Source organism: Dipodomys spectabilis, unplaced genomic scaffold, assembly GCF_019054845.1.
Source record: "Dipodomys spectabilis isolate Male_0828 unplaced genomic scaffold, ASM1905484v1 ptg000174l, whole genome shotgun sequence".
Lineage (NCBI taxonomy): Eukaryota > Metazoa > Chordata > Mammalia > Rodentia > Heteromyidae > Dipodomys > Dipodomys spectabilis.
Window position 1 is genome coordinate 2,230,992 of NW_024870851.1, and position 19,715 is coordinate 2,250,706.

Consider the following 19,715-nt stretch of genomic DNA (forward strand, 5'->3'; position numbering starts at 1 on the left):
AAACCCAAGACCTCAGTGCTTGCTAGGGGAGTTTACACCCCCCTGATCCTTTCACTGAAAAATTTAAAGCGGCTTTCCCTAAGTCTACAGTACTTCTCTGATCATGTCCAACATCTTTCATTGCAGACTCTTATATTTATCCTGTAAACAGCTTACTGTTTGATTTGGGGTTGGGCTTGAAGACTACTACCTCTAGCTGGCTCTCCATGTCATCCTTTTCCACAAGTGTGGAACTGGCTACCGCAAGCCTGTAGGAAGCACTAAACAAGGATCATCAGAGACTTCTGCTGAGATCTCTTCACCCATCTTTTAAAAACAGCAAATAAATTACATAATAGAATTTAAATCCTGCCACTACCATCTCCAGCAAGAAAATGAATTTAAACCCATAGTATAAATAAATGGAGAGCCAGAAGACAGCTATCCCTTATCTACACAGGAAACCTTCTGCCAAGATTTTACTTCTGTTTTTAATTTATTTTTTATTTATCATCCAAGAGATTTATTGAGTATGTACCTGGTCCTTCTCAGGGACTTTCCTGCCCAGGCTGGCTTTGAACCGCGATCCTCAGATCTCAGCCTCCTGAGTAGCTAGGATTACAGGCGTGAGCCGCCTGTACCTGGCTTACTTACCTCTCTTATCTCACTGTATTCTACCTGCTTTTTTAAGTTGTTTGTATAACCCAGTAGACTGTAAGGGGTCTTAACTTGTTAACTGTAGCCTCAGGACCTAAGTATACTTACTGACATTTGTTAAGTAGATGGATGGGTGGATAAGTTATATGATTTTCTGAAGTAGCCTTGGAAACTGCTATTTAATGCTTATTTATTTGATTATTCACTGGTGCTTCTGGTAAAAATAGTTTTTAAACCTTGTCTGGTTATGGTTATTCTCTTTCCTAACTGCTGATCTTCTGTTTTACTAGTGGTATTAACACGTAATACTGCACTTAGGTGCCCATCCTGGCTTTCTCTAATCTTGGTCATTGAAAAGGTTCATTTACCTCTGTTCTTTTCTACACATTTGTGAGAGACCTATAATTTGTGTTATTACTGTGGAATTAGGATTGAAAGGAAAATAAGCCTATTTTAATATGAGATCAGTGGTTTTGTTGGTAAAGAGAAGACTGATGTGTTATTTATAAACCCTTTGTGTCGGGCTGGGAAGGTGGCTCAGTGGTAGAGCGCTTGCCTTGCATGCCTGAGGCCCTGGGTTCAATTCCTCAGCACCACATAACAAAAAAGCGGGAAGTGGCGCTGTGGCTCAAGTGGTAGAGCGCTAGCCTTGAGCTGAAGAGCTGAGGGACAGCACCCAGGCCCAGCGTTCAGGCCCCACGACCGGACCAAAAAAAAAAGAAAACAAATAAACAAATAAACCCTTTGTGTCAGGGAGAACCTATCATAATATCTTATGATAGCTGTGTGTGCTTGTGTTCAAGTGTGTGTGTGTGTGTGTGTGTGTATGTGTGTGCTGATTTCAGCATCAAGCCTCTCAGGAGGTCTAGGTCAGATAATCTATTTTCTTTTCTGTTATTCTGTGATTCTATAATAACCTTGGAATGGAATCTTTATCTAAAATTTAGAAAGACATTTGTAATAGTTTATTTTAATTTTATACTTTGAAATCCTTTCTGTTTTTGAGACTATCACTGCATAATTTTAGCATGTTATCAATCAAGGTTAAGCCTAAGAATGATTCATTTTTCTAGCATATTAAATTTTAAGTTTATCATTGAAGTTATTATTCTATTATAACCCATATCTATGTAAGTGTGAGATGTTTTAAAGGGTCCTTCATGTACTTCTCTGACTATATAGAGGGACAAATACAGCTCTATAGCAGATGTCTCAGTGTGACTTCTGTAAACCCTCTGGCTATAAACCAGCAAGACATTTTCAACAGTATATATTTGAAAAGAAAAAAGTATATACTTGTTTTTAGTGAATCTTCTATACTAATAGGATACAGGCTCTTGAAAGAAGTGAATTGTGAGCTGCACTTAAAGGAGAGGATTTGATCAGCCCAGGCACAGATGAGGCTTGTTGAGGACTCGAAAGAATTGTCTTGAAAGACGAGAAGGCTTTTCATTGAATAAAAGGTCTGGGCACACAGGTAGGGAGAGAGGCCAAGTCACAGAATGAGAGCTTTCAGATTTCGGCCAGCAAGTTTGAATTTTCCACAGTAATCATTAGTGCATTGATGTGTATTTTTTTTGAGGACTGATAAAATGTTTTAGGAAAATGTTTGAATTCTTAGTTCTCAAAGCACAGTGGAAGTGAAACAGCATGTATAAAAGTATTTTTCCTTGTCTCGTGCAGTGAGGAGACAATGTGTAAAGGAACTGATCATTGCCTGAACTATTTAACTGTAAACTTTTGTATAGGCAGATTTGGCTATTTCTTGATAGTTATCATGTGGAAACATTTCCATGGAAGCTGTATGAGTGGGATTCATTTTTTTAGTTTTGTCTGTCTGGCATCTTTTGAACTTGTCCATTTCTATGTGGTTGAGATCCACCTTCACATTATTTTATCTGTATAGGTTGCTGCTCTTGCTCCATGGGAAATGGTGAATTACACTGCCCATCAACAGAACCAGTAGCAAACACAAGCACTAGTGGGCCTGTGACTCCTTCGTTTGAGAAAAGTGAGTGCCTACAGGCTTCATGAACAGAAAATTGCTTTCCATATGCCTTAAGAGAATTCTGAAGGGTTTTTCCATAGAAGCTGTAACACTATAGAATATGGTTTAAAGATATGGTTTGTCAAATAAGATAGGGAAAAGTGCTAATAAGATCATAATGTACAGATAGAATACTCTTTGAAAAAAATAGGAAGTTCTGGCTAAGTGGGTATCATCCTAGCTACTCAGGTGGTGGAGATAGGAGGATATCAGTATGAAGCCAGCCCCAGGCAGAAACATGGAACCCTACTTGAAAAATAACTAAAAAGTAGAAAAGAGCTGGGGATGTGGTTCAAGTGGAGGAGCACTTTATAAGCAAGCATAAAGCCTTGAATTTAAAGTCCAATTCTGAGAACAAAAAAAAATCTTACAGTAATAAATAATATTACACACACATACACACACACACACACACATTTTTCCAGTGAGTTTAACTTACATGGCTGAAGATGTATCTAAGTAATAGGGTGTATCTGTGAATCCCTGGGTACAGTCCCTAGGGAGTGAAAATTAATTCATAAATACAAGAAGTATACTCTAAAGATATTACTTTTGTGGTGCATGTGCTTTCTCTCTCTCCTGCTCTTCTCTGTTCCTCTCTCCCTCTTTACCTCCTTCCCCCCCCCCCCATTCTGTTTTAAGAGCTGAGACTTTCCCCTACTATTTACCCATAGGACCAGTACTAATTAAATGGTGCTTAATTAATTATGAATCTTTATGCTTTCTTTCCTCCTAAAATAAAGGAGAGGAAAAGTCTTTGAAAGTAATCATCTTTTAGGCCAGATATGATGGTGCATTCCTTTGGTCCCAGCTATTGGGGTGGAAGATATAGGAGGACCATGATTCTAGATCAGCCTGGGCAAAGACAGCATGAGACTGTCTCTGAGAAATAAATTAAAAAGCAAATAGACTGATGGCATAGTTCAAGTAGACTGTTTCCTAGCAGGCACAAAACCCTAACTGTATATATTTTAAAAGTATATATAGAGAGCCACTATATATTTAATAAAGATATATATGTTAAATATATATGATGTATTAAATATATTTTATATTAAATATACATATATACATTGAGCAACTATATATTTATGCCACTTGAGCCACACCTCCATTTTCACCTTTCAACTAGCTAATTGGAGATAAGAGTCTTACAGACTTATCTGTCCTGGTTGGCTCTGAACTTAGATCTCAGACCTCAGCCTCCTGAGTAGAAGCTAGGATTAGGTGTGAGTCAGTGCTGGAAAGGCCTATTGTTCTTTCTTTCTTTCTTCCTTCCTTCCTTCCTTTCTTTCTTTCCTTTTTTCTTTCTTTTCCTTCTTTCTTTCTTTCTCCCTTTCTCCCTCCCTCCCCCCTCCCTCCCTCCCTCCCTCCTTCCCTCCCTTCCTTCCTTCCTTCCTCTTCCTTCCTTCCTTCCTTCCTTCCTTCCTTCCTTCCTTCCTTCCTTCCTTCCTTCCTTCCTTCCTTCCTTCCTTCCTTCCTTCCTTCCTTCCTTCCTTCCTTCCCTTTTTGGTCATCATGGGGCTTGAACTCAGGGCCTAGGCATTATACCTGAGCTTTATAGCTCCACTTCTAGTTTTCAGGTGGTTAGCTGGAAATAAAAGTCTCTGGACTTTCCTGCCTAGGCTAGCTTTGAACCTCAATCATCAGATCTCAGCTTCCTAAGTAGCTAAGATTACAGGGGTGAGCCATCAATGTCCAGCTCAGAGGCCCATTTTTGATAGTGTATATGTCCTGTTATAAAGAGCAGTCCAGGAAATGCACACTTTTATTTTTAGTTTGAGGGTAAGAGCTATAAAATTATGTTTTATAACTGACTTGTTTAAGACTGGACATTAGTGTATTATGTAAAAATATTTTTCTTTACTTTTACTGACATATACAGTGTAGTAATGAGGTTGAAGTTTCTTATGAAAGTTCCCTTACTTCTGTTTCAGGATAGATAAGGATGATTTGGGATTGGTTTTATATGTGAACAAAATGCAGTATATAGTATTTATTTGACAGCTTAAGGGCCCTTTCTAAGGCAAATTTTAAATTCTCATAAAAGATAATAGTAATAGTACATTTGATTACTGTCAGCCAAAATAGAGTATAATAGGGCACTTGTGGCTCAAATGTAGATTGATCATAGGTGACATATGAGTTACTAATTTAACTTTTTAAATTTTATTTTATTATACATTTAGTTAAAATATTAATATACAATGAAATTATATAACATAAATTATGCAGATATAAAATTGCTAAATTGTACAAAAGGAACTATTACTTGTGGGTTTTTTTTCAGGTAAAAACATTCTATGACTAAAACTCTCCTAAAACAACATGAGAAAGCTCTTCTCCAAATACAGCAAAAATTATATACTGATACTTAGCTAAATATGCTTTCTTGTTGTTTCTCTTAGGAAGTCATTATAAATTTAAAATGCATTCAAATAAACCACTCTGATTACAAATTGTGCATTCTGTTTCACAGATGATCACTGTGTGAGCCGCTGTAACTCCCAGAGCTGCATATTAGCCCAAGAGGAAGAACAGTATCTGCAGAGTGGGGACCAGCAACTGACAAGACATGTCTTGCTGTGTCTACTTCTCATTATTGGCTTGTTTGCTGTAAATGTTTCATCTGTTTTTGTTTGAGGGCTATTTATTAAGGTTACTTTATGGAAGTGTGGTAGATAGGCCATCTGAGTTCTAATTTGAGCCATAGGGCATTCACATCACTCTGCTGTCTAAATGCTCCATTCAGCTGTTCTGTTTTCACTCACTCATTTCTCATTCTATGCTTTGAAGGTGGGATTTGGCAAAAACATGTTTCTCGGAAGTGGCGCTGTAGCTCAAGTGGTAGAGCGCTCGCCTTGAGTTGAAGAGCTGAGGGACGACGCCCAGGCCCAGAGTTCAAGCCCCACGACCGACAAAAAAAAAAAAAAAAAAAACATGTTTCTCCACATTATGTGCAAAGTCACTCCTAATGTACTTGACTGACCAAAAGTAGAGGACAGGTGGTTACAATATCTCTCACAAAAAGAAACTAAGCCAGGCTCCTGTGTAGCTTGGAATGACAGGCATGTACCACTGCACCCAGCTGTGTGTTGAGAAGGGATCTCTTGGACTTTTCTACCTCTTCCAAACCTTAGTTTCTTAAGACAGGGGCTTACTAGGTAGCTCAGATGGGTCTTAAACTCACTATGTAGCCCAGGTTAGCCTCAAATTCTAGATCCTCCTTTCCTGCCGCTTCAATGCTAGGGTTGAAGTGCTTACCACCACTAGATCTGACACTCTAAGCTCTGCTTCTATTTTTTTAAAATTTTTTATTGTTACTATAAAAGTGATATACAGAGTCTAATATTTTTTGGGCGGGTCCAGTCGTGGGGCCTGAACTCTGGGCCTGGGCGCTGTCCCTCAGCTCTTCAGCTCAAGGCTAGCACTCTACCACTTGAGCCACAGCGCCACTTCCGGCTTTTTTCTTTTTGCTTATGTGGTGCTGAGGAATCAAACCCAGGGCCTCAGGCATGCAAGGCAAGCGCTCTACCACTGAGCCACCTTCCCAGCCCCTAGAGTCTAATATTTAACACATTTTTTCATTTTAATTATACATGCAGATTTATATACTTTTTTCATTATTTCATGTTGCTGCATAGTGTCTATAACCATTGCTTTAAATGGCTTTCCAGTAAGTCATAGGAAAATTATAATTTATTCAACTACTAATTTATTCCTAGATTTTTTTCAAATTTTTTTTGCAGTACTAGAGTTTGAACTCAGTACCTTGCATTTGTGAGTCAGGTGTTCTAACACTTAAACCATGCCCCAGCCCTTTATTTATTTATTTATTTTTCAGTCATGGGGCTTGAACTTAGGGCCTGAATGCTGACCCTTTCTCTCAAGGATAGTACTTTACTACTATGATCCACAACACCACTTCCAGTTTTCTAGTGGTTAGTTGGAGATATGAGTCTTACAGACTTTTCTGCCCAGGCTGGCTTTGAACTGTGATCCTCAGATCTCAGCCTCCTGAATAGCTATAATTTACAGGCAAGAGCTACTGGCACGTGGCTTGCTTTATTTTTTAATAGGGTCTTGGTTTGTGCTCAGGCTGGCCTGGACTGTGATACTCCCTTTTATGCTTCCTGTATAGCTAGCATGACAGGCATGTGCTACCATGAGCAGCTTTTATTAGTTGAGACAGGGTCTTTTGAACTTTTTGTTGGGACTAGCCTTGAACTACTTCCCAAGTAGCTAAGATTACAGGCATGCATCACCAGCACCCACAGGCTTTCAAAATACCCTAATAAATAGCTTCATGCAGTATATTTACTAATAGATTCCCAATGTTGAGAAATCTGGATCAAAGAATAGAAACATCTATGACTTGGAATGCATTCTACTAAATTGGTTTTCAGAAATGTAGTCTAGATATATAAATTGCCCTGACTAGTATCAGATATTATTAAATATTTAATTTGATAATTTATAAGTGAATTATAGCACTTTAGTTTGGAATGCATGCATTTCTTTACTAAAGGGTTTTAAAATAAGTTGTATATCCTCTTTTGTTAATTTTCAGTTACTTCAACATATTTTTAAAGATGGTGCAAAAGTAACTAGCTCTAAAGAGGTGGGAGATGGACCACATAACTTATAAAGTCTTTTCACACTTGGCTTATATAGTATGATATCAGCTAGCAGCACTTTAACTGCTGCTTAAGAACAAAAATCAAAAAATGAGGCATGCTGCCAAGAACCACTGCTTAGTGATATAATTGTTTTCATTGTATGGGAGTAATTTTAAAATCTGTCCTGTCTTGGGTAGCCGGCAGTCCTGGTGTATTATGTAAGCTTCTGTATAATGTCTTCTTGCTTCAAATCTGATCAGAATAGATGCTGTTTGAATGACATCTGTCAGGAGGAGAGGTTGAAACCTCTTGTTTGAAAGACAAAGCCTTTATATTCTCTCAGTGTTTTTCCCCTTTCATCTTTCCCCCTAATTATTAAGTAGATAAGTTATTGTACTGTGCTCTGGATGGAGAGAAATGATTAGCATGCTTCAGTGAAGTACTCTCTTCTCCTTTTGTTACAGAATCTTTCCAGTTGTTTGTGGTGGTTATTCAACCGAGAGCCTGGAAAACTATATGTTGAGTTGCAGTTTTTTTGTGCCGTGTTTAACTTTGGCCAGGTATTTATTTACTGAGAACTTTGAGGGGGTTTTGTTTTCCTGGGTGAAATGATGGGCTAAATTGAAAGGGTTTAGTGTGTTTGCCAGCTGCTGATATATATATATATATATATATATATGACAGCTGACAGCTGCTGCTGCTTCTCTCATAGTAGAGATGAATTATTATATTGGTTAAAGTCATCAGAGTGTACACTGAGGATTCCAGCTAGAAGTGCCAAATAGTCTTTGCTTTGGTTTTGAGACAAAGATGCAAGAACAAGATGTCCTAATTTCTTTTTTTAATTTTTCATGATCTTAGTAACTGTCCCTAGGAATGCCTTCTCTAAGTCTTTAGACACTTGAATTGATAAATACCATTTGGCTTCTATTTCGATGTTTCTTGCAAAATAAGTATATAATGTGACATGTAAATAAATTTTTTTTTTTTTTTTTTGGTCCAGTCATGGGGCCTGAACTCTGGGCCTAGGTGCTGTCCCTCAGCTCTTCAGCTCAAGGCTAGAGCTCTACCACTTGAGTCACAGCGCCACTTCTGGCTTTTTTTTTTTTTCTTTTTGCTTATGTGGTGCTGAGGAATCGAACCCAGGGCCTCAGGCATGCAAGGCAAGCGCTCTACCACTGAGCCACCTTCCCAGCCCCATGTAAATAAATTTTGACCAAGGATAATAGTTACCTTCACTAGAGTTTATGGTGGACCAATCATTGTTAAGCACTCTACAACCATTATCTCAGTTAAACACTAGAGCAATGCTTCCAAGTAGATATCATCATCTCCAGTTTGTTTGTTTTTGTGCCAGTACTGGAGCTTAAACTCAGGTCCTCTTGCTCCTACTTGGTTTTTCCATTTAAGGCTGTCAGTTTACCACTTGAGCTCTACCACTGTGCCTTTTGCTGGTTAAATGGAGATAAGAATCTTAGTTTTGGGCTGGGAAGTTGGTTGAGTGGTAGAGTGCTTGCCTTGCATGCATGAGCCCCTCGGTTTGATTCCTCAGCAATACATAAGCAGAAAAAAGCCATAAGTGGTGCTGTGGCTCAAGTGGTAAGGTTCTAGCCTTGAGCTGAAGAGCTGAGGGACAGCGCCCAGGCCTATAGTTCAGCCCCCATAACTGACCAAAAAAAAAAAAAAAAAAAAATCTCAGTTTTCTGCCTGGGCTGGCTTCAAATCTCACTCCTCAGAGCTCAGCCTCCTGAGTAGCTAGGATTATAAGCATGAGCCTCTAGCACCCAGCCAGCCCAGTTTAAAATGGATGTTTAATGCATAGAATTTTCAAGACTCTCAGATTGATTCCCAGCACAGAAAAAGAAGTAATCAAGGGAAAATGATAACTTTCCTATTGAAAATTGTATATGCAAATTTCCAATTTTAATCTTCTCATTAATGCCTTCTTTTTTTCTGTAGTACTGGGGATAACCCAAGACCTTGCACATGCTTGGCAACATCCCCAGCTAAAGTTTTTACTTTTTGATTTAAAAATATTTGTCCATAAGTTGATGAATATCAAGTGAGGATCATATTAAACTGTAAGATACTAGGTTGAAAAACTAGTTTCCCTTAGCATTTTGTATTCAGATAGCCCACTGACAGCTGACCTATCCTAAGAGAGATTGAGAAAGCGTCACTCCATAGAGGGTTGTCATGAGCAGAACTAATGCCAGGAAGACTGCACTTAAAATGCTGCCCACATAGCTTATGTCTCAAGTGGTTCAAAGGAGTGAAAGAAACACACACCTCACTCCCATCTCATTTTTCTTTGGGGGAGTTTATGTAGTAGTAAGATATTCTCTTACTGTTTGTAGTTAAGGGGTGAATAAATTAGGCCCTTCATGTATATGTTGCATGTAAAATAGGCAATACTGCATTTTCCAGCCTACCGGCTACTAATCTGCACTCCTGTATGCCTGACTAAATGTCAGCTAAAAGCCACTGTCTCCCCAAGCATCCCCATATCCTCCTGATCTGTGACTGGTACCATATGTTCAAATCCTTCACACCTGTTCTCTGGCCATGAGCCAGAATCACTTACATAAATTCTCTCCATTTTCTAAGTTAATCATAATTGCTATCCCTGTGACAAAATACCCAAGTAAATCAAGTTAACAGGAGAAATTATTAATTTTGGCTCACAGTTTTAGAGGTTTCAGTACATGATTAGTTTCCCCCATTACTTTAGACCTTTGACAAGGCTAACATTATGGTAGAGAACTCCGAGTTGAGCAATTACTCACCCCATGGCAACTGGAGGGAAGGAAAGAGAGAGATGGAGAGACAGAGGGATGAGTAGGGGGAGAGACAAACTCTTAATGATAATGCCTCATTCTGTGACTTACTTCTTCCCACCTCATCCCCCTCCCAATACCTATGAGCTCAACAACGTGTTAGTCCATTTATGAAGTTAGAGCCTCTTGAACCAGTTACCTCTCAAAGCTCCACCTTTAACATTGTTATCAGGGATCACACCATCAATACCTGAGTTTGGGGGAGCACTTCACATCCAACCCATAACAGTTAATCGATTATAATCAGATAAATTATATGAATTATATAATTTCCAAAGTTACAACGCAAAATAAATAAGCAGAGTGAGAAACATTTTATTTTCAAAAAGGAGAAATATATGTATAGTCCTTAACTGTTTTCATTTTTCTTCAGCAAGCTGGCATGTAAATGTGGTTGGTCAGTGCCTGTTTGTATCACCTATCATAATTAGTATGACTTCTGGCCATTGGTAGCTCATGCCTGTAATCCTAGCTACTCAAGAGGCTGAGATCTCAGGATTGCAGTTCAAAGCCAGCCCAGAAAGGAATGTCTGTGAGACTCTCTATTTCCAATTAACCACCAGAAAACTAGAAGTGGAGCTGTGGCTCAAAGTGGTAGAGCATTAGTCTTGAATGAAAGAGCCATGGACAATGCCCAGGCCCTGAGTTCAAGACTCATGACTGACATCATCACCATCATCATCATCATCATAATTAATAGGACTGAATGAGGCAGCTAGGTATCATGCATGCCTCCAGGCACTGAATTTTAAGGACCTGCCTTGTCTGTTTCATTTCAAACGTTGTTGTTATTACTATCAACTGCTTCCTCAAGCACTACATTTGGTGGCTTCCGTAGTTTTTCTGACTTGAAATTTTATTGTTTAATTCAGAAAAAAAAACTTTGTTTTCCTCCCTAGGGATTTATTTCCTTTGGAATCTTTGGATTGGACAAACATTTAATCATCCTACCTTTCAAAAGAAGGTAAATTTAGTTTTGAAATAAATTTATATCCTTCTAAAGGTGAAAATCTATTCTATTAAGGTACTGATATTTTCATATCTTTTTTCATAACTGTTAGGAGTTATAAAATGATCAGGTTACCACCTAGCCTGTTTTAAATAGGAAAGTGAATTTATAACAAATATGCCTCTGTTTCAGAAACTGATGGTGTCCGGGTATTGCAGCTAGCTTTGAAGCAGTCATTTTAAGGGGGCAGAAAGGATTCTCTCAGTACTTTACTTTCCTTAAAAATAGGCTACTTAAAAATTGTTTTTTTTTTCAGGCTTGAATTTCTATGGAATAATAAAGAAACAGCAGAAAACAGAGATTCTCCTGTTTCTGAGGAAATAAAAATGACCTGTCAACAATTTATCCATTATCATCGTGACCTCTGTATTCGAAACATTGTCAAGAAAAGAAGGTAAGCCAATTACCAGTATAGATTCCAGATAATTATATTTATATGATTAATTTTGGATTTTAACAGGCTGACAGTTCTGGGGCCATTTGTAGTTTAAGAAATGGCATATAAAATGGCCATAACACTTTGATTTGAATGTCTTTTTAATTCTATCTATCTATCCATCTATCTATCTATCTATCTATCTATCTATCTATCTATCTATCTATCTATCTATCTATCTACCTAGCTATCTATTTTTGCCATTTCAGAAACTTAAACTTAGGGCCAGGGTGCTATCTCTGAGCTTCTTTGCTCAAGGCTAGTGTTCTACAACTTGAGGAACAGTTTAACTTCTGACTTTTGTTTTGTTTTGTTAGTTTATTGGAGATAAGAGTCTCAGGGACTTTCCTGCCCAGGCCAGCTTTGAAATGTGATCCTCTGATCTCAGCCTCCCAAGTAGCCTCCAGCACCTACCATGATTTTAATGTCCTTTAAAAGTCATATAGTCTGGAGTCTGTGGCTCACGCCTATAATCCTAGCTACTCTGGAGGCTGAGATCTGAGGATCTCAGTTCAAAGCCAGCTCAGGCAGGAATGTCTATGAGATTCTTATCTCCAATTAACCACCTGAAAACTGGAAGTGGAGCTGTGGTTCAAGTGATAGTGCTAGCCTTGAGCTGAAGAGCACAGGGACAGCGCCCCAGCCAAGACTCATGATCAACAAAAAACAACAAAAGAGTCATATAATTTCTGTTTCTATATAAATTGTAAATCTTTAAAGGGAACTCTAGAAATGGCAGAATGCCAACATTTACTTCACGTTGGCTATTCACTAATGGTAGTGTATTAGGCTATTCGCTTTCACTTTCTAGCCTCTCATACATTAGACTGCAAGTTGATTTTATATTACAATAGTACCATGCTATTTCATATTATTAGTGCTACTCTCAAGAAAACAAAATGGAGCCAGATGCTGTTGGCTCACACCTGTAATCTTAGGTACTTGGGAGGCTGAGATCTGAGGATTATGGTTCAAAGCCAGCCTAGGCAGGAAAGTCTGAGACTCTTATCTCCAATTAACCTCAAAAAAACTGGAAGCAGAGCTGCGGCTCAAAATAGTAGAGTATCAGCCTTGAACAAAGAATCTCAGGGACAGCACTCAGACAGCCCCATGACTAACAAAAAAAATTAAAGTAACACAAAATGGAAATTCTGCCTCTAAATTCTTCCACTTATCACCTCAAATCCTAACATTTAGTCCATGACATTACATTTATTGCTCTAACTGCCAAGGTTTGGAGTGAATATGCTATAGTAGGAAATGATGAACTCCGAATAAACAGATGTTGTAATGCTAGTAGTTTTTGTTGTCACGAAAGAGGAAACAAAAGCACAAAACATAAAAACCTATTCCTTTTATGTGTTTTCTGACAATAAAAATATGAAGATTAATATCCAGGATGGTTTAGTTCCATGAACTGTGCCATTCTTTTTAACATACATGTCATTAAAATCAGAAGGCAAATAATATAGGTAGTAGGAAGTGGCCATGTTGGATATGGATTATTACAGAAATGCATGGATGTGTGATTATAGTCAAGTTCAATTCTCAAAATCTTAGCTTTCCTTTTTTTAAAAATCTTTATTTTATTTTATTTTTTTGCTAGTCCTGGGGCTTGAACTCAGAGCCTGGGCACTGTCCCTAGCCACTCTACTCAAGGTTAGTGCTCTACCAGTTGAGCCACAGCACCAAGTCTAGCTTTTTCTGAGTAGTTTATTGGAGATAAGACTCTCACAGACTTTCCTGCCTGAGCCAGCTTCAATCTGTGATCCACAGATCTCAGCTTCCTGAGTAAAATCTTATTTTTAAGGTTGAGTTAGATGACAAATGTCTGATGGGGCTAGCCCAGTTTCTAGAAATGACAAACTATGAAGAAAAGTTCGTTTTCTACCTTAAAGGGTTGGTTGAATACAATTATTTCAAGATATTATCAATGTATAGTTCCAGTTATTTAAAATTGTTTTTTTTAAACTGAAAAAGAAAACTACACGTTAGCTATGTAAGGTGTGTGATGCTCACCAATTGTCAGAAAGCATAGCTCTTGTCACTTGCAGGACCACCAGCCTTGGTCCCAGATGGCTGAACAGGCACCAGCTAGTTGTATGATAGGCTGTTTTCCCCTTTCTAGCCTCTACAGCCTTTACAGTGTCACATTATCTGTCACTCTGTACAACTTCATAGGCTTCTGTTACAGCCAGATCACAAGCATCAAAAAACAAATATTGGGCTGGAAAGGTGGCTCAGTGGTAGAGTGCTTGCCTTGCATGCCTGAGGCTCTGGGTTCGATTCCTCAGCACCACATAAGCAAAAAGAAAAAAAGCCAGAAGTGGCGCTGTGGCTCAAGTGGTAGAGCGCTAGCCTTGAGCTGAAGAGCTGAGGGACAGCACCCAGACCCAGAGTTCAGGCCCCAGAACTAGACCCCCCCCCCAAAAAAAATATATTACTCTGAGTCTGGGACAGAAGGCCTTAGACTAAAATTTCAAAGTCCATAAGCAGAAAGAAGGCTCGGGCACAGGTCAAATATTGTAATTAAATTGTATTCTAATTAAAATGTATCTTAACCTTTTATCGTTTTTACATGAAACTAATTTTTTTTATTTATGGCAAAATGTTTAAAGATTTCCATTACTTATTTCTCATTTCATATTGCTCTCCTATCCATTATTTCCTATTGTCAAGCACTTTGGGTGGGAAGATTCTTATTGTCTATTGCATACTTATATTAAATAGACAGAATTCATGTAATTAGGCCACCTTTTATCATTTATTTTATTTTTCACATTTCTTTTTCTTTATTTGCTCATAATTAAGGCATTTACATTGCATTAGGAAGACAAATTTTAAATAATCACCAAGTAGATTCACAACTAAAGTACACTCTTAAAATCTTAGATTTGTAGCAATACAGAGCTTACTTATTTTTTCTTGCTTCCTAATAAAGTAAGTTCCTGGAAACACATCAATATAGTTGTGTTAGTTGCTGAGAGCAAGAAGAAAGACTACTTGTGGGCATTGTAAGCTAAAAATAAAGTTTGATTTGGGTAGCTTAGTAAAAGTAAAAAAGCAGTCATTTGTTTTTGTTTATTGGGTTTTGTTGTTATTTGTTATTTTTTGAGGCAGGGTCTCGCTATTTATATGTAGCCTAGAACAGCCTTATAATCTTGAAATCCATGTACCTCAGTGTCCCTAATTTGGGGATTACAGGAGTTACCTAACAAAGCAAATAGTGTAATCATTTATTAAATATAATATTCAACTGTCTACAAAACAGATTTTTATCATCAAAGGCCATGCTTCCATAAAAGGAATATTTCTCTGACAATACATTTACATTATCTCTGTCGTTTTGGTATTGCTTGAGCATTTCTGTCTTCACAAGCATTAATAGCATATTTTGTTTTCCTCCCAAGGATCATTCTAGCATCATGTTAGCAACTCCTTTATGTTCAGAATAGTTTCATTCCTGCTATGCTTTTAACCATCACACTGTCTTTCCTTGTTTCTTTCTGTCTTTCCTTGCTTGTCCTCTGTTACACAGTGCTGATACCAGATTTACAGAACATATGGGTGAATCATTCCTTTGACATACAGGTGTGGTGCAAAGACTTCTGCTGGGACCTTCTGTGGCTGTGACCTGGTGAACTGGCTCATTGAAGTTGGCCTTGCCTCTGATCGTGGTGAAGCTGTACTATATGGAGACAGACTGGTACAAGGGGGTGTCATCCAACATATTACCAATGACTATGAATTTCGGGATGAGTACTTGTTTTACAGATTTCTTCAAAAGAGTCCTCAACAAAGTCCTCCTGCTACTCATGCAAACACCCCTCAACAGGAAAGCTATAAAGTAATTGAGCATTCATCCCCATCCTCACTTTCCCCTAAGATATAAATTATGAAGCAAGGAACCCCACAAGAATAATCATGTCTATCACTTTTTGGCTTTGTGACCTTGGGCAAGTTCCAGCCTCTCTGAGCCTCAGTTACTTTTTTTGTAAAACCTGGTAAAACACATCCCTACCCCAAACTGACATCATGTGATCTTATGTGTATATAAAACACATTGGAAACATAAGGAAAAGGGAAAAGTTCAGGTTCTGATAATGAATAATTACTAGAATACTAACATGCCAACATTTAAAGTAATTTCTTCCTATAACTGCTATAATTTAAAACTCAACACTGACTATCCTTTAAACTGTCAAGTTCAGTAAATTTACTGCTAGACAAATGCACCTTAAATTATATCAGTTTACACTTATTGATAGAATTCTTAAAAAAAAGAATTTTAATAATTCTAAAAGGTCCTTATTCTTTTAATTTTTCCATTTCTTTGACAAATATTATTTATTTACAAACTAAAGGTATTACTTTTTAAGGTTTGTATTTCTTGCGTTTCTACGCAAAATACTAAAGTACATGTCATTAGGAAAGGAATACAATGGATATGAGGGCAATGGGGCTGTGGCATCTGTCTCCCCACTGATCACCAGGATTGATTCCAGAATCTGGCTGGCGAGGCCTGGCAGGCTGCATGGGTGTCCCCTTCTTCCCTCACCACTCCATGTGGGTCCCTCCTGAAGCTGTGCAATTAGACAAAGAGGATAGCCTTCTCCAAGACAGGGAGATGTTCTTCAGACACAAGTGTATATAAATGGCTGCATTACCCAGCCAGAACCAACAAACAAGCTCTCAAAGAAGGGAATAACACCATCAGAGACATTCATCATCTCCATAATCCTTTAACAAAAGTATAATCTGATCTTTTACTACAGGCAATTTGAACATATTCATTTAAGTGTTACTAAAATTGTGCTATGTAATGTATCATCTCTGGAATTTGCAAAATATTAAAATGCAGAATAACTCTAGCAATAATTTGTTCCCTGCAGTGAAGAAAGAAAAAAATTGTAAAAAGGAAAAAAAAGATACATACATGTGTGAAGATAATATCTTAAAATTCTAAATCTACCATTCTACCACTGTTTAGAATTCAGTTTTTTTAAAGTGCCTATGTAGCTGGACACCAGTAGCTCACACTTATAATCCTAGTTATTTCAGGAGTCTGAAATCTGGAGGATCATAAAGCTAGCCTAGGCAGAAAAGTTTGCTAGACTCTATTTCCAAAGCAGGGCTGGAAATATAGCTCAAGTGGTAAACAGCCTAGCAAGGGTGAGGCCCTCAGTCCAAACCCCACTACCACCAAAAACTTTTTTTAAAATTACTTCTTAAAATTTACTACTTGTTTCTGTTTTAGTCCATTAAGACTGATAAAACAAAATGGCATATGCTGGATGGCCTATAAACAACAGAAAACTAGCCCTGTAAAACACTGTAAAACAGTGAGGGCCTTGATCCTGATTCACAGATGGTATCTTCCTGTCTTTCTAGTATACTAATGATGTCTCCCATGGTAGAAGGGGAAGAACTCTGGTCTCTTTGACCCTTTAAAAGGGTGCTAGTCCCATGCTTGTGGGCTCTACCTTGTGACCTAAACACCTCCCCAAAATGCCATCAAATTGTGAACTTGCGGGGAGACAGAAACAAGCTTTACCTTCAAAAAATTAAAAAGTAAACCATTTACATGACGTTTGAACATCAACTTAATTATTATCAGTGCTGGTTTAACTTATTTAAAACATTAAAATATTTATCTCATATTTTTAGAGTTTCATATATAAAAAACCATGTAGAAAATTATAGTTAGTGCCATTAAAAGCAAAAAAGAACCTGCATGGAAGCTGAGTGTAGTTAACGGGGAGTTTATTCTTTAGTGTACTATTAACATTAACATACACCAATTTTATGATTAGGGAATGGGGATATTTTAAGCAGAACAGTCTTGCTGTGAAACCTTTTAAAAATATGACATTATGACTCTGAATGCTCAGGAGTAAGCTTAAAGCCTCACTGTTTTACTAGGAGACTTTCATAGTTGAGCAAAGAGATAGAACTTGCATGCATGCAGGCAACTCAAGTTCAAGTGGTGAGTTTGTGCGAACAAATCATACTCCATACATTCTGCAATTTGCACAATGGACTTTTTTTTCCATGGGCTACACTAAAGAAAACCCTGGATCAAAATGATATGATATGCAATTTCAGATAATAAAGAGATGTTTTTAGAATTAATGATATATTAATTTTATTAAGTGAAAATATTTGTAATTGTAACTTTCTCACTGACAAAGCACGTTTCTCAATAAAGTTATCTATTTTAACTTGAATTTTTGACATCTTTGAGTAATCTGAATGATGCAGAAGCTTTCAGCGAGGCCTTTTGTAAAATAAGTTTTCAATGTCTTTTTTTCTTCATTAGATACCATTTTTTTCTTTTTTTAGTCTCCTTTTAAGTAGATTTTTCCTTTTGCAAGTTTTCTGTGTGTAAAATATGGATTTACTTTTCTTTTAGTGGTGTTTTTAATTTTTCTAAGTATTGGTCTTGAGAGATTTTTTTTTGGGGGGTCCGGTCGTGGGGCCTGAACTCTGGGCCTGGGCGCTGTCCCTCAGCTCTTCAGCTCAAGGCTAGCGCTCTACCACTTGAGCCACAACACCACTTCTGGCTTTTTTCTTTTTGCTTATGTGGTGCTAAGGAATCGAACCCAGGGCCTCAGGCATTGCAAGGCAAGCGCTCTACCACTGAGCCATCTTCCCAGCCCCCAGCTCCTTACCTTTCTCTAGGAGAAAGCTGTGTAAATACTTGGATATTTATTTAACAAATATTTATTGAGTATCTAGCATGTGCCAGACATAATATTGACCATTGTGCAGACAACAGTGAAAACAAATGTGACTCCAGAATAAGAGATTCTAGTCTACTGTGAAAAACTGATGCTAAATGTGTAGTTTGTGATAAGGACAAGCCACATGCATGGCTCCAAGAATGTGTTAAGAGAAGAACTCCTGTCTTGGCAAAACTTTAAAGAATAAAAGTATTACTTATATAAAAGGGGAGCACACAGAATGAATGGTGCAAGCAGTGGGTACAGCCATGAGGAAGGAACTGGGTATATTCAAGGACTTGAAAGAGCAACGTAATTGAAATGTATAAAAGCAACAGTGAAAGTGTAATACTATATAGAAGCAGCCAGGTTAGTAGGATCTCTAGTTGGCATTTGTTTAGGACTAAGACTTTAACCTAAGAACAATTAATCTATAAAGTGTTTGAGGGGGCCAGAGGCCGGTGGCTCACGCCTATAATCCTAGCTACTTAGGAGGCTGAGATCTGAGGATTGCAGTTTAAAGCCAGCCCAGGCAGGAAAGTCCGTGGGACTCTTATCTCCAATAAATCACTAGAAAACTGGAAGTGGCTGTGGCTCAAGCAGCAGAGCACTCGCCTTGAGCTGAAGAGCTGAGAGACAGCACCCAAGACCAATGACCAACAAAAAAAAGTGTTGAGGGGTCCTATCTGTAGGTGTGTACCAGTAGGAGAGGGAGGGGTAATTGGATCAAAGTACTTCATGTACATGTATGAATTAGAACAATTAATGGTTAAAACTGTTTTAAGAAGGTAGGGGATGAAGGAGAGTGAGGAGGGGCTGAGTCTAATCAAGATACATTCTAAGTATATATAGAAATGTCACAATGGAACCATCAGGTACAACTAATATATGCAAACGTTTTGAGTTTTAACAATAAGAAAATGGAAATCTGATTAAAAAATAAGCAAGAGCCAGGTGTTAGTGGCTCACACCTATAATACTAGCTATTCAAGGGGGCTAAGAACTACCTAGACACCAACCAGGTAGTAAAGTCCATGAGACTCTTATCGCCAATTAACCACCAAAAAGCCAGAAGTGGAGGGAGCTGTGGCTTAAATGGTAGAGAGTGCTAGCCTTGAGCCAAAAAGCTCAGGGACAGTGCCTAGGCCCTAAGTTCAAGCACAAAAGATAAAAAAAATAAAAAATAAAAATAGGCAAAAGGTCAAAACAGACTCCTTACTGAAGAACAAGCATAGATGGCAGATAAACATGAAGGTATTCAACATCCTAAGTCATTAAGGAACTACAAATTAAAATAAGAAACAACTGTGTACCTACTAGAATGGCCAAAATCTGAAACAATGACAATGTGCAGATAGGATGTGAAGCAATATGGCTGCTGGTAGAGGTGAGAAGTAGAGGCCACTCTA

General features: G+C 38.0%; 1 protein-coding gene across 2 annotated transcripts in view; it reads left to right on the forward strand.

Annotated features, from left to right (window-relative positions):
• Nucleotides 1-17,811, forward strand: part of Gpr155 (G protein-coupled receptor 155) — a 45,111-nt gene extending 27,300 nt beyond the window's left edge. Inside the window, exons 11-16 of one of the 2 annotated variants that reach the window (XM_042694181.1) lie at nt 2,543-2,647; nt 5,163-5,299; nt 7,767-7,862; nt 11,039-11,103; nt 11,405-11,542; nt 15,176-17,811. In XM_042694181.1, coding sequence (XP_042550115.1) covers nt 2,543-2,647; nt 5,163-5,299; nt 7,767-7,862; nt 11,039-11,103; nt 11,405-11,542; nt 15,176-15,476 — 842 coding nt within the window. In that variant the 3' untranslated portion in view covers nt 15,477-17,811. Of the gene's footprint in view, nt 1-2,542; nt 2,648-5,162; nt 5,300-7,766; nt 7,863-11,038; nt 11,104-11,404; nt 11,543-15,122 lie in introns of both variants that reach the window. The other variant, XM_042694182.1, reaches the window with a different exon arrangement.
• The last annotated feature ends 1,904 nt before the right edge of the window (nt 17,812-19,715 follow it).